Below are 15,196 nucleotides of genomic sequence, written 5' to 3'. Positions count from 1 at the left end.
AAGAAAACTTAGGTCTAAATTTTGTTACATACAATCTTGAAGCGAATCGTCAAATTCTTCTTGTGCCAAACTTTCGCGCGCAAAATTTACATTAATATATACATTCCGAGTGTTGTCATACAATCTTGAAGCGAATCGTCAAATTCTTCTTGTGCCAAACTTTCGCGCGCAAAATTTACATTAATATATACATTCCGAGTGTTGTTTCCCCAGTGTGACATTTCAGTTGGACCTAGGCCGTACGTTGTCCAGGAATGACGTGTGAGTTGAGACCCGTTTCCTTGTGATTCCTGAGCTTTGCGACTTCTGCCTGAGAAGAAAATCTGCAAGCAAAATAAAACCAAATCCCTCCAGCCCCCCAACCTTGTAAATCAATCACCCACAAGTGAAAAATTTTCGTTACTCGGTGCGCAATTTTCATGTGAGTTGATAATTTTGTTTACTATTGTTCCGAGGTTCGTGTGTACATGTGAGTGAGCAGGTACTTAATACGACTCTTCTCACTGTTCAACTGTCTAGGGTTGTACTAAGGATCTTAAAGGGCATACCGCACTGTATTTTCGTTCAGACACAGAAAAATGGGGACATTACAAATCTGTACAAACCCTGCCACATTCAAAATTCAACTAAATACTAATGCAGTCAAGCGTGCACTTTCCTGTTTTTTTTTTTTTGGCCTTTTTCAAAGACCAAGGAATCATTTACAACAAAAGCAACGTTTGTTACCTGCGTCATAGCATGCCCACATTATGTCCCTCATCAGATGGGCGAGAAGGGACACAATACTCCAGTAGCTTAAAACATTTCAACCAATTTACAATGAAAGATTTAAATTTTACAAAAGATTGTACCTCGATCGGTACCGCTTTCGCATTCACATTACTTCAAGGAATTTTACAATCAAAATGAATGATAGTGTACAATGTTCTTACACCATCATATCTTTTACATGAACAATTTTTTTACACCAACTGTGGGAACCGAACGCGTGATCTTCGTAATAAACCAAGCATCTTACGGAGAGTTTGGCCAAGGGCAGATCGAACAGTTCTAGAGTTGCGTAGATATTTTACTCATGAATTTTTTCAAGTCACCTCTGAAGAAGTTCCACACACGGTGAAATGATCTATGTTATTAATGAATCACAATAGCTCAATCAAAATCCATGTGAATGGACGAAAAGAGTTTGAGGTGGTGTTTATACACAGGACTTGGCTCGGCTTGAAAAAAAAAAAATAAAATAAAATGTAAAATTAAGATGAGTGTTTCACCGCCGTTTTTACTTCGTAGCAAATGAAAACATTAGACTCATGTGGTCTGATGTCCCTCATCAGATGGGCGATATGAGACACAAACACAATACATACCATTTAGGTGCTGGGTCACGAGCTTTCCATTTTCTAGCCTAACCCTGTGTATAAACACCACTTGCGGTGTTTTGTAGAAGATAGTCCATTAGATAGAAAGGTAGAACTCACTCCTTATTGGACCAGGCTTAGAGAGGGTTAGACCAGGCAAGATTTTACTTACAGACGCTGGGGGGAGGCAGAGCCGGCTAGTTTATCATCACGAACAGACTTCCTCTGGAATCATAGCCTGCAACAAATACGAAACATAAGAGGGGCCAAACGAAGACAATTACTTTCATTTCGTGCAAAGCGATTGAGGAAAACATTTCGGACTTCAGGAAATACAAAGTTTGTTTGTTTTTCCTTCTAACTGAGCAGGGTGTTCAATTACTCTAATTGTAAGATGTGTTCTCCATTATAAGTAAAAAAAATATGAGACCAAGGAAGACGTAATATTTGTTCAAATCATGTGTCAGTACATGAACATACATAGGTAAACCTTTCAATACAAAAACATAGATATGTTGAACTATCCGTCGTTGAAACAATTTAATTGAAGGGGAGAAAAATTCAACCAAAACCCCGAGACAAGAACATGGTATTACCGAAATAAACCAACCAAATGTCGGACAACGATAAAGAAGATGATAACGATAACGAAGATGATAATGAAGACGAAGATAGTGACGAAGAAGATGCGATGAGTGTAGATGAAAACGAGAGCGACGAAGGAAAGAAGAATGGAGACGAAGAAGATTCAAGTGATGACGACGAAGAAGATACAAAAACATAGATATGTTGAACTATCCGTCGTTGAAACAATTTAATTGAAGGGGAGAAAAATTCAACCAAAACCCCGAGACAAGAACGCGGTATTAACGAAATAAACCAACTATCTCGTCTTGTGTCATAAATTCATAACAGAACTTAATTTATTTATTTTTGTGTCTTCTACAAATCACTTCAAACACTTCTGTCAATGTCAACTCGAATCTCGCGCACATTTTGCCAATGTAAAATAAAATATAAAATACCCATCACAAAAATCATTTTATTTTATTATATGTTTTTATAATAAATTATTTTTTATACTTTTTATGGTATTTTTTCTAGGTACTTATTTTTTTCTTTTTTACGTACCTATTTTTTTTTTTTTTTTTTTTTTTTTTGTAAGACAGTACTATATCTTTGTTTTTTAAATACAATCCAAAAGGAAAGACAGAAAAACGGTGGTAAGGGGTTAAAAAAATCTCCCGCGCGCGCGTGATGAAAATCAAAAAGGTCCTACATAAAAGACCAGCTTAAGAGAGAACTTAAGGAGCAAGAGATAGTTAAAACAATCGGATAAAACCTTGACTGGGGGCGTAGGGTGAGGGGAGGTGGAGGACAGGTCATCCAGAGAGTTGTCTATTGAATCCGCCACTGAATCGTTCAGCCCGTACACCTGCAACAGGGAGAGGAGGGGACACGAGATCAAGATGAACAAGGGGTGAGGGGAGGTGGAGGACAGGTCATCCAGAGAGTTGTCTATTGAATCCGCCACTGAATCGTTCAGCCCGTACACCTGCAACAGGGGAGAGGAGGGGACACGAGATCAAGATGAACAAGGGGGATTTTTTTTTTCAAGAGGTTTGATAGAGGGAACTGTAACTGCTAAGGTCTTATCGTACCGAAATCGAAGATAAAGACAGGATAGAAGAAAGCCAGCCGTTCCGAGAACGAACATCATCCGTTCAGGATGAAATCCGCCCCGGGCGAAAATCGAACCCGCGGCCTAGCGCTTACGAGGCAGACGCCCTACCAACCTAGCTAACTAGGCTGGCTGGGGAAATATTTGAGAGACCATTTGGCAACCTCCGTGCTCCATGGCCGAGTGGCTATCAAACTACGCTCGCACGCCCGGAGGACCCGGTTTCGATTTCCGGCGGGGTCGAAGGTTTTTCGGCTCAGTGCTTAAAGTTCGGGGTGCATCCAGCCTCGTGAGTAGCGACCAGTGGCGGCATTACAAGTCAAAGAAACGAGCGATAATAAATATGATGATTGAGTAAATGAAAGACTTGTAACACTGTGATATCCATAAAGTTGTGAAGAGGGAAGAGGCTATTGCTTCACCACAAATAATTCAATAAAATGTTAATTTCTATTATACAATATAAAAGTACGAACTTTATCTTTTGGGATAAAGTTCGGCCCGTCCGGGAATCGAACCCACGACAAGAAGATTCAAGTGATGACGACGAAGAAGATGATGATTGAAGTGAAAACAGAAACGTAAGAATTGGGATGGGAATAATGTTTTGGGAATGGAAAAACAAGCGGGATCCGAAGAAATAAAAGGATAGAAAAAAAACGGATATTTCCAAGCATTTCCCGATTTTGAAGATTTGGACGACGAAGAAGATGATGATTGAAGTGAAAACAGAAACGTAAGAATTGGGATGGGAATAATGTTTTGGGAGTGGAAAAACAAGCGGGATCCGAAGAAATAAAAGGATAGAAAAAAACGGATATTTCCAAGCATTTCCCGATTGCAATACTTTCTCATCACTAGTATAGCTACGTTATACATTAGTAATAGAAAGTAAAAATTGGATTCAGAGGTAGGAATGTAAAAAACTAGAAGTGGAAAATAGTGCAATGATAATAGAGAGGTAACTGAGATCAGCGAAACAGATTCTAAGGAATTTTGATTACCGTCACTGTATAACTGCTAAGGGATTTAGTGACGGGAATTTTACCCTTCATTCGACGACAAGCCAGAAACACACTGTTGCCTAGATGCTGACTCATCTGGTTACTAACTACGCGCAACGTTTCTAAAGTGTTCCATTGGGAACTGGTCAATTCAACGTGGTATCACAGATTTTTTTTTACTTCAAGTTGAATCTGTCACCTCTTGGCTGTTACACAGTGACCTGTTCCCTAAAGCAACGCACTTCCTAAATAAAATAACTTCAAAATGACCTCCCAAGTTGGACTACAATAATAGTTGAGGTTTGATAGAGGGAACTGTAACTGCTAAGGTCTTATCGTACCGAAATCGAAGATAAAGACAGGATAGAAGAAAGCCAGCCGTTCCAAGAACGAACATCATCCGTTCAGGATGAAATCCGCCCCGGGCGAAAATCGAACCCGCGGCCTAGCGCTTACGAAGCAGACGCCCTACCAACCTAGCTAACTAGGCTGGCTGGGGAAATATTTGAGAGACCAGAGACCATTTGGCAACCTCCGTGCTCCATGGCCGAGTGGCTATCAAACTACGCTCGCACGCCCGGAGGACCCGGGTTCGATTTCCGGCGGGGTCGAAGGTTTTTCGGCTCAGTGCTTAAAGTTCGGGGTGCATCCAGCCTCGTGAGGACAACTGAGTAGCTACTTTAATCGAGTAGCGACCAGTGGCGGTATTACAAGTCAAAGAAACGAGCGATAATAAATATGATGATTGAGTAAATGAAAGACTTGTAACACTGTGATACCCATAAAGTTGTGAAAAGGCTATCGCTTCACCACAAATAATTCAATAAAATGTTAATTTCTATTATACAATACCGTGCGGGAATCGAACCCACGACCTAGAACACAAAGAACTGAAACTTACTTGAGAGAGAGAATTATCCTCCGTGCATTCCGAAGAACTTTGATCACCGTTGTTGGAAATATTATTGACTTTATCGCTCTGGAAAATGAGAAGGGGGTACATAGAATAGTGTGCGATAAAACGATCAAGTAAAAATGTCTGCCGGCCCAGTTAGCTCGAAGGGTAGTGCCTTGTAAGCGCTAGGTTGCGGGTTCGATTCCCGAACAGAGCGGATTTACCTGATCCTAAATAGCTAAGGTCCGTAACGACTAGTTAGGGCTGATTGCGAGGCTGACGAAAAACGCCGACCCCGTCTGTACACGGGAAAAGGCGAAGAAAAAGAGGAGTGACCCGGTTTTTACTTACCAAACTATTAGAATCGGAATCCAAACGGGGTCTACTCTTGTCTCCCAATTCATCCAACGCCTGATCTGACTTTCTCTTTTTCGCTGACGTGTTTTGATCACCGGATTTGGTCTGAAATATCGAACATAAAATTACAATTACAATTAATACTATATTTGGACTGAAGGACAAAAGGATCCCTTTTTGCCAGCAGTTTCAATCATGTCATGGGTGTTAGCTAAATTCTTTAGAGATAAGCTATTAATTTTTTTTTTTTTTTTTTAGAAACTTGTATGACAATCATACGTACTTCAGAAGATCTCACTGACGATACCGTAACAGGCGGGAAAAAACGTCTTATTGAGCATTAAAAATATGTCTTTGTTGGAGTTTTCTTTATGTAAATGTAATGTAATGTAAATGCAGTTTCTTTGTGTTATTATATCACAACTCTTGGTGCTCACTGCAGCATTGTAGGATTTTTCTCAATATCTCAATAATCCTAACATCCAATGTTTACCTACCACGCTGGCACCGGTCTCTATGCGCATTTATATGTCATAGCTACTCATTATCCTCACGAGGCTGAGTGGGCCCCGCAACATCCAGTCACGGAGTCAATCATTTGCATGATACAAATTTCTTGACCCCGCCGGGAATCGAACCCGGGTCTCCCGCGTGCAAGGCGAGTGCAGTGACCACTACGCCATGGGAGCTGACACTAGATTCTAATCTTATTGGAGTATATAAATAGAACTTGGAGATTTTTTTTTTATTATTTATTATTTTTTAAACCTTAAAACATGTAGGTAGGTAGTTATCTCCATTATTATTGGTTGGGTGGAAGAGGTCCTCCAGGAGAACCCTGCTACTTAAAAGAAAGTCATAAAAAAAGACATGATTATCTAATCTAATTGAAAGGACTCGGCATGGCTTACCTTCTTGTCTTTCTTGAGCATATGTGCGGGCAGATATTCACTCAGTTGTTTCTTCTTCACATGTCGGACCTCGATTTTCATTCCATCTTTCATCATTTTACTCTGAGTAGCTTGCCAATGGACTGGAAAAAAAGGAATAAGTTCTATAGGTACTATTTGATACTGAAAGCTTAGCCCTATTTAAATAAGAAAAGTCTGAGAAGATTGAAAGCTGAGCCTCAACAGATAAAGTGCGTTCTCGGAACGGCTGGCTTTCTCCTACCCTTTCTTCCCTCTTCAATTTCAGGGAGATAAGACCTCAGTTTGTCAAACCTCTTGGGACAAATCAGTTATTATTGTTTAGTAAAGCAAAGGAATTGATCCTTAGGTCATTTTCCTACGAGTGAACAATGATATTGTAGGTAAATACTGGGAAAAAATCTGATGAGGGACATACTACGGGATGGGCATGCTACGACACAGACCACTTGCGTCTAATGTAGCAGTTGTTTCATTGCTACGTAATAAAAACGGCGGTGGAACACTCATCTTTTGAAAAACAAAACTGGGGGGGAAAAAATCTAAACTTAAATGAAACTAACTGGTAGGTAGGTAGTACCTACCCGCATTAGTGAAGTGCTGAATATCGTAGGTCAGATTCAGTATGACATTGGCCGCAATAAAGTCCAATCCTATGAACCACATCGAAGCCACACCACTCACAGGAGGGGACGTGTTCTCCCCTCCCTCTTCCTTCCCCTCTGCTGTTATCTCCGGGGACCCGCTCCCATTGGCTATCACTCCTGTTGTATCCGTGTAACATTCCGGATTCACATGGGCGAGGTTGATGTGTGGATTCCGTTCGAGGTTCCCGATCAGGTGACGAACTTTGGACTCGATGAGTCCGCACCACTCGAGTTGATCCTCGGCGGATACAGAGCTCGCGATCAGCACCAGGTAGTGTCTGAGGAAATCACAAAGGTATGTTGAATTATTCCCAGGTACTTTCGGGATAGGGCTGAAAAGCCCCTTTACTTCAAGAGTTCCCAGGATAAGACAGTATTATCATTTGCGCATTTACCCGGTATCGAATCATTGAGTTCGTCAAATTATTCGACCCGGACCGGGAATCGAGCCGGTACCTCCTAGACGGGAAGCCAACGAATCAACTACTCGACCAGAGAGGCTGCATGGTATGTTAGGTATACACAAACTTGAGCTATTTTTGTTATTTTTAGACGAGGAGGATTCAGCTCAAGGTTCATGGAGCTTGCGAAAGAAATGTTAGATGAATTAAAATAAATAAGTGTAGGACCAAGCGAAGGATTCAGCTGAAGGTTCATTGAGCTTGTGAAAGAAATGTTAGATGAATTAAAATAAATAAGTGTAGGACCAAGCGTGTCAGCATGAAATATAAAACAAGTTATGCAAATACCACGTAAACAAAAAAGGGGAACAGTAGGTTTACTTCCGTTTTTTGTAGTCACGTTTTTTCTGCAGTGACTACAGTGTGAATGCTCTCATTATACATGCTTAGGACATGGGTGGGAAAAGAGTCAGGCCAGCCACTCACTATAAGGTAGACCTGAACAGGTGTCAGGTCTACCTGATAGAGTCAGTTCTACCTGATACTGTGCGTGCTTATCAGGTAGACCTGAGATTCGGACCTTTTCAGCCGTACCCTGTCAGGACTACCTGATAGTGTGTGTGGTCATCAGGTGTCAAGTATACCTGATAGTGAGTGGCTGGCCTGTTATACAGAAAGGCTGAGCCTGAAAAGTCCCCTGAAACAAATCGAATCCTCACCTGTACTTGGTGAAAAAGTTGGGCGTCTCAAACAGCTTATCCCACATGGTCTTCCCGTTGTAAATATCTTCCGAGATGGTTTTTCCCTGTTTGAACTCTTCCTGCATGATAGTTCGAGTTGATATGGACACGTTGAATGTTGAATTCTGTTGAGGATACGCGGGTGTGATGATCGGCATAAGGTGGTATCTGTCCGCTACGTTTACCTGAGAAGAGAATAAATTAGACACTTGATAGACTTTGGAATACGAAAAAGGCAAAACAACACAGCACACTGCTCAGACAAAATTGTTATACAGTTAAAATGAGGTTGAATTTTATTATTATTATTATTATTATTTTAATTTGACAGAGGGAACTGTAACTGCTAAGGTCTTATCGTCCCGAAATCGAAAAGAGAAGGAAGACAGGATAGGAAAAATCCAGCCGTTCCGAAAACGAACATTATCCCATCAGGATATAATCCGCCCCGGGCGGGAATCGAACCCGCGGCCTAGCGCTTACAAGACAGACGCGCTACCAACCAAGCTAACTAGGCTACATACATAAATAAAGGTACTCCAGTCTTAAAGAACTTTATCGACTTACTCTCGGATCCCACACGGGAAAGCCCAGATTGACATTATCCGGTTTCTTGAGGAGGACCGGTTGAGGCCATTTCCACTGGGAAAACACGAGGAAGAATTTGCACACCAGAGTGGAGGCTGCAGCGTTTGGATACAGCTGACATATCCGCGCCACCAACATAGCCCAACTGACACCTCCTAGATATCCGAGCACGTTGCTGTAGATACCATGCTCTGTAATGATAAGATAATAATCTGATGAGAATTTCCCGGTAAAAAATAGACAAATGAAAAAAAAACCCCCTTTCAATCATAAGGAGTCAAGACTAGCCTTTTTTTTGAGTGCACTCAAAAAATTAACATAAAGAAGAGGACGAAATTTTGTATGATTCCAAACCTCAAAGATTCACTCGGTTTTGAGTGCACTCAAAAAATTAACATAAAGAAGAGGACGAAATTTTGTATGATTCCAAACCTAACCTAACCTAACCCAACCCAACCCAACCTAACCTAACCCAACCTAACCTAACCTAACCCAACTAACCTAACCTAACCCAACCTAACTTAACCCAACCCAACCTAACTTAACCCAACCCAACCTAACTTAACCCAACCCAACCCAACCTAACCCAACCCAACCCAACCTAATCTAACCTAACCTAACCTAACCCAACCTAACTTAACCCAACCCTACCTAACCTAACCTAACCCAACCCAACCTAACCCAACCTAACTTAACCCAACCTAACCTAACCCAACCCAACCTAACCTAACCTAACCTAACCCAACCTAATCTAACCTAACCTAATGGAAGTGGAGGTGGAAGTGAAAATGGAGGTGGAGGCGAAAGTGGAGGTGGAAGTGAAAGTGGAGAAGAAAATGGAGGTGGAGGTGAAAGTGGAGATGAAAGTGGAGGTGGAGGTGAAAAAGTAGGAGGAGGCAAAAGTGGAGGTGGACATGAAAGTGGAGGTGGAGGCGAATATGGAGGTTGAGGTGAAAATGGACAGGGGGGGCGAAAATGGAGGTGGAGGCAAAAGTGAGGGTGGAGGCGAAAGTGGAGGTGGAGGCGGAAATAGGGGTGGAGGCGAAAGTGGAGATGGAGGTGAAGGCAAAATTTAAGGTGGAGACGAAAGTGAAAATGGAGGTGGAGGTGAAAATGGAGGTGGAGGCGAAAGCGGAAGTGGAGGTGAAAGTGGAAATGAAAGTCTCCAATGCATTCTCCTTTGAGTGCACTCGTTTCTGAGTGCACTCAAAGATTCACTCGGTTTTGAGTGCACTCAAAAAATTAACAAGAAGAAGAGGACGAAATTTTGTATGATTCCAAACCTAACCTAACCCAACCTAACCTAACCTAACCCAACCTAACCTAACCCAACCCAACCTAACCCAACCCAACCCAACTAATCCAACCCAACCCAACCTAACTTAACCCAACCCAACCTAACTTAACCCAACCCAACCTAACTTAACCCAACCTAACTAATCCAACCCAACCCAACCTAACTTAACCCAACCCAACCTAACTTAACCCAACCCAACCTAACTTAACCCAACCCAACCTAACCTAACCTAACCTAACCCAACCCAACCTAATCTAACCTAACTTAACCCAACCCAACCCAACCTAACCCAACCCAACCCAACCCAACCTAACCTAACCTAACCCAACCCAACCCAACCCAACCCAATCTAACCTAACTTAACCTAACCTGAATTAACCTAACCTAACCTATTGGAAGTGGAGGTGGAGGTGAAAATGGAGGTGGAGGTGAAAGTGGAGATGGAGGTAAAAGTGAAGGCAAAAGTGGAGGTGGAAGTGAAAGTGGAGACGAAAATGGAGGTGGAGGTGAAAGTGGAGATGAAAGTGGATGTGAAAAGAGAGGTGGAGGCAAATTGGAGGTGGACGTGAAAGTAAAGGTGGAGGCGGTGTGTCTAAACATAGTCGACCAGCCATCAATCAACAAGGAGAAACTATGTTATCGAGGTGGTGGGGACGGCCGGTCGACAATGTGTGGACATACCTTTACAGTTCACTCTATCAAGTGTCTTCATAACAGAAAAGAGATGAAATTTCAATTTACAGAAATTCTACTCACTCTTGGCCCACAGTTTTATCGTCCGCAAGGCAAGTCTAAAATTTTCTATGTTGGGAACTAGACGTAGAATTTCATCTGTCACACGACACCCGTTCAGACTTCGTACACATTTCTGATCCAAATTCTTGAGTAGCATGTCATCCCTTAGGTCCTGGAATTGAAGAGGAAAACGATTATTTAGAAATGGACCGGAAAATATGGAAAAAGATCGAAAGGCATTCTCGCTTCTCAGGACTTTAGCTTTCATGCTTTCACCTCAGATCATTCAAATTTGGTTGAATTTTTTTAAAGAGTGTTTCACCACCGTTTTTATGAAAAGATCGAAAGGCATTCTCGCTTCTCAGGACTTTAGCTTTCATGCTTTCACCTCAGATCATTCAAATTTGGTTGAATTTTTTTAAAAGAGTGTTTCACCACCGTTTTTATTTAGTAGCAATGAAACAACTGCTACATTAGAATCATGTGGTCTGTGTTGTAGCATGCCCATCCCATGGTATGCCTCTCATCCAATGGGTGAGACTGAGAAGAGACACAATACTTCCAATTTAAGTACTGGGTCAACACAAGAACACCAGAAAGTAACCCGTTGAAAATATTTGCAATCAAAAAACGAGTCAAACTTTTTCCTTTCTTTGCAGAATATATCCTGGAACCGATGGTCAAGAAATGTATGGTTTGACAGCTATTTACAACCACAGTTCGCATTTCTCAGGAAAAAAACTCACCATATCATCTGGAATTTCCTTAAGTGCCAGCCGAGCAAACAACATATCTATCTCAATGCCATCAAAGTTCATCTTAATGACCGGCACAAAGGCTTCCTCTACAGCTCGCAAGTCTGTTACCTCGTCCACCGTTTTCAACTTCTCAAAGAAACTTGAGAAATAATCTGCCCGATCTACATGACGTGGTGCAACACACAGGGCATCAATATCAGCACCCTGAAAATAGATATAATAGTGTCAGTCCCAAAACAAGAGGTGAGAATAGAATAGAATATACCTCATATATACTGCAAGGGTGAGACTGAAAAGTCCCTTTCCCCCTGCAGTCTAAATAAGGTCTTATAATATGTATACATATATCCAGCGAAATTATCACTCGCGATGCAAGTTTAAATCCAGCCAGACTTGACTTGCAAGTGTATATCCAGCCTTAGATATGATTACATATTATGAATATGGACATATTATGTACTTCGGTCAAGATCAGACCAAATACACGTGTTATCATTGGATGGCAATGTTTAGCAAGTGCATATACCGTGTCCCAGAAGTCCTTACGGTATCCCTTTATCTTTCGAACGGCTAAGAATTTTTGAATTCTGACTGATCCTATAGTGATTTTTTACGCACAATGCGAATAAATGCAATTACCTCATAGTTTTTTTTTTTTTTTTTTTTTTCTTTAATTGCAGGATTCTCACAGAGCTCTTGCACCCAAGTGGTGACAATAATATAAAAAGACCTCTCACTGAGGTCATGGCCTTAAATAAGTCCTGGAAATAAAAATCAAGCTACACCAAAAATAAATAAATAAAACCTCACCTTATGATGAACTCCAAGCCTATAGGAACCAAATGTGTAAATCTTGCCACCCACTTTCTCAGCAACTGTCGGGGGAATGTTCTTGGCTATGCTGACCTCTTTGATCCACTCCTTCACCAAATTGTTCAACTTAGACAGGACCTCCATTCTGACGAGAAAATGGAGAAATCATATTAGAAATGTGTACTATTTGTAGAGCAAAAAGGTTTTGGATTTGTAATTTGGCCATAAGCTCTATCCAACAAAGGACTTCTCACTCCATTTTTTTCATTTTTTTTAAACTCTTTTAACTGGTCCATGAATGAAAAATTATTCAAAAAAATGACTACCTATGTCTTGTCTCAACATTGTTGTGTTTCTAGTTCCTACTAATACCTAGAATTTAATCAAAATAATACTTACTGTTTTTTTTTTTTTTGTTTTTTAGTTCCTACTAAATCCATAAATTTTAAAAAAAAAATTTTTTTTTTTTTTTTTTTTTTTTTTTTTTTTTTCAATAATATTCTTGTCACAACTGTTGTTCCCCACTTAATACACTATGCTAAGTTCTAGGACTTGATTTGGACTCAAACCACCAACCTCCACTACAGAGTCCACTACACCACTGAGGTTGGAACCTACATGGTACTGTTGTGCCAAACTCACCTGCTACTGAGTTCTTCATCCGTCTCTGAAACATTGTATGGCTTCAAACACTCTGCAAGCTCTCGAGTCCGTTGTAAATCCAGTTGGTTTGGAGGTGACAGGTTCAATGCTGTGGTCATGCCATATGTGACTGGGGCCTGAGACTGAGGTTTCCCATCCTGGTGTGGCTTTGAGGTCTGCATACTGTTGGAATGCTAGAAACGGGAGATAGTAAGTGTTGAACTTGATTTACCTACACAATACAAACTGTGTTGCTATTTTTTCCAACACTCAACTTGTATTGTCCATTCTTGTGTAAGTAATATTTTAAATGAAAAAAAGTAGGTAGGTAAAAAAAGTTTATTCCTCCTTGAAACTACCTTTAGAACACTCCTAAAGCAATTATTTCCCCTTATATAGAGGATTTTTTGGTGATTTTTTGAGTGTAAACCCTTTTCTAATTACCGTGAAACCTGTTATGTGTCAATCTAAATGGATAAAGACACTTCAAATTGACAACTTGCCTTACCTGTGTGAAAGTCATTCAGAATCAGATGCTTGTTGGGATGAATGTTATGAATGGACTTGAAATTGAATTGTTCTCATATTTGTCGTGATATAAATGATGTACACTCCCCCCCTCTGAAACAGTTGTCAAGAGATTAGAAATGAAACATCTCTGCTGAATTTCTCCGCACAACTTCTTCCATGGAACCTGAGGGGAAATAATTTGGTAATTATGCAGAAGGCACATTCGTGCAAAAAAAAGCTCCTTTTTGTATTTAACCTAACCCTATAATAACACTAATCACTGCTCTAATTGTGAAAACTCCTTCTTGCATTTAACCTAACCCTATAATAACACTGGTCACTGCTTGTTTGTGCCAGTTCCTTTGGTAGCAATATTCCACGGACGTGACTTCTGCACAAGTACCGAAATCTTAAAGTCATTACTTAAGAATGGTGGGCAATTATTCAGAAGCCATGACAATGAAAATAAAGCTCCTTTTTGAGTACCTAACCTAACCCTATAACACTGGTCACTGCTCATTTGTGAAAGCCCCTTTATGTAGCAATTTCACATTAACATGACTTCTGACCAAGTAATGAGTTTTCTGAGAAGAGTAGACTAAACATGCACCTTTGTTCAGCTCTACATCATCATTCAAGAATTTCATCATTCCTGGGTTTCCCTATGATACCTGCCTCACCAGGGGTTTCCCATGAGTTTCTCACTGATGATTTTTTTTTTTTTTTGTGAAAACCAAAATTCTTTCTTTAGAGCCTTTATCTGTAAGGCTTCATGAAAAATCTAGTTTACTCAAACTTACTTGGAACTTCCTGGAAATTTTCTAGCAAAACATGAGCAATGAAAGAGCAACTCCAACATGAATAAATCCACTAATACGAAAATTTAACCAATGTTATTTAACAAAAGAAGGTAGTAAGTGGTAAATCCAGGATATGAGCACTTTGAACTTGGGTAATACTGTAGTTTGGCTTTAATGGGACTAATGGGGCTCTAGGAAAAACCAAAGGGGAAAAAGAAAATTGATGAATGAAATGGAAAACAAAAAACAAATGAAAAAGAAAATTTTAAAAAACAAAAATAAATTTAAAAATGGCGTCACAAAAAAAGTTCCTAAAAATAGCGAAGGCGGCTTGCGTTTTTTGCAAGTCAAGATTTTTTTTGACTGGTGAGGCAGGGCCGTATCCAGGATTACCTATGTGGAGTTGGGGTGGATGCTCCAAATTTTCAGAAAAATGAACCTGTGGTGAGGTGTATTTTCCTTTCCGATTAATAAAAAAAATAAAAAAACGAAACTTCCTCGAATTTTTCCCCTTTTTAGACGTAAAATATAGCGCGACCACATTGGCTGTCATGGAAATTAGAAATGAGAATAAGGGCCTCATCTCTCTGATTCTGAGTGAAATTTTGTCATTTTGGTTTGATTAAAAAAAAAAAATGTCTCTCATTAAGGTTAAGGGTGATTTTTGTAATTTTGTGTGACATGGGGGCCTGTCGGCCTATGGTGGGTAGACACCATGGAATAGACAACCTCGATTTTCAAAAAGTCACCTATTTCTGTCGATTATTTGATAGAATGCTTCAAAAAATTACGAAATACGTGTTTTCCCCCCTTTTTTTTTTTTTTTTTTTTTTTACTGAGTTTTACTTAGAGTTGAGTCTGTTAGCTCTTGGCTGTTGTACAGTGACCTTTTCCCTAAAGCAACTTCGCACTTCCTAGATATAACTTCAAAATGACCTCCCAAGTTGGACTACAATAATAGTCTTGCAATGTTTTCCCTCTGTAATATTGAAATTTCTGGCATTTCTGATCCTGTTGTTGTTCTTGTTCTGGCAATTCTGA

The 15,196-nt window shown here is 40.3% G+C and overlaps 1 protein-coding gene across 3 annotated transcripts; it reads right to left on the bottom strand.

Annotated features, from left to right (window-relative positions):
* Nucleotides 1-150: 150 nt before the first annotated feature.
* LOC103511185 (poly(A) polymerase type 3) lies at nucleotides 151-14,418 on the bottom strand. Of its 3 annotated transcripts, none has more exons than XM_026825036.1 (15): nucleotides 14,156-14,418; nucleotides 13,354-13,466; nucleotides 12,846-13,039; nucleotides 12,201-12,348; nucleotides 11,379-11,594; nucleotides 10,654-10,804; nucleotides 8,580-8,791; nucleotides 7,992-8,197; nucleotides 6,809-7,149; nucleotides 6,207-6,328; nucleotides 5,290-5,400; nucleotides 4,945-5,022; nucleotides 2,701-2,793; nucleotides 1,531-1,596; nucleotides 151-363 (listed from the first exon to the last, which is right to left on the bottom strand). In XM_026825036.1, exons 2-14 carry the CDS (start codon nucleotides 13,366-13,368, stop codon nucleotides 1,567-1,569), a joined length of 1,917 nt encoding a protein of 638 aa, XP_026680837.1. In that variant the 5' UTR covers nucleotides 13,369-13,466; nucleotides 14,156-14,418; the 3' UTR covers nucleotides 151-363; nucleotides 1,531-1,566. The 3 variants fall into 3 exon arrangements, with proteins under 3 accessions (XP_026680837.1, XP_026680836.1, XP_026680835.1); XM_026825035.1 differs by having other exon boundaries at nucleotides 151-348; XM_026825034.1 differs by having other exon boundaries at nucleotides 151-323.
* Between the last annotated feature and the right edge of the window lie 778 nt (nucleotides 14,419-15,196).

The sequence above is a fragment of the Diaphorina citri genome, unplaced genomic scaffold, assembly GCF_000475195.1.
Source record: "Diaphorina citri unplaced genomic scaffold, Diaci psyllid genome assembly version 1.1 scaffold686, whole genome shotgun sequence".
NCBI lineage: Eukaryota > Metazoa > Arthropoda > Insecta > Hemiptera > Psyllidae > Diaphorina > Diaphorina citri.
This window is presented reverse-complemented; position numbering and strand designations above follow the sequence as displayed.

Coding starts and splice junctions, on each gene's coding strand:
- LOC103511185 (XM_026825036.1), bottom strand. Junction 8,792..10,653: donor GATAAAACTGTGGGCCAAGA/GTGAGTAGAATT, acceptor TTATCATTACAG/AGCATGGTATCTACAGCAAC. Junction 5,401..6,206: donor TGCTCAAGAAAGACAAGAAG/GTAAGCCATGCC, acceptor TCGATATTTCAG/ACCAAATCCGGTGATCAAAA.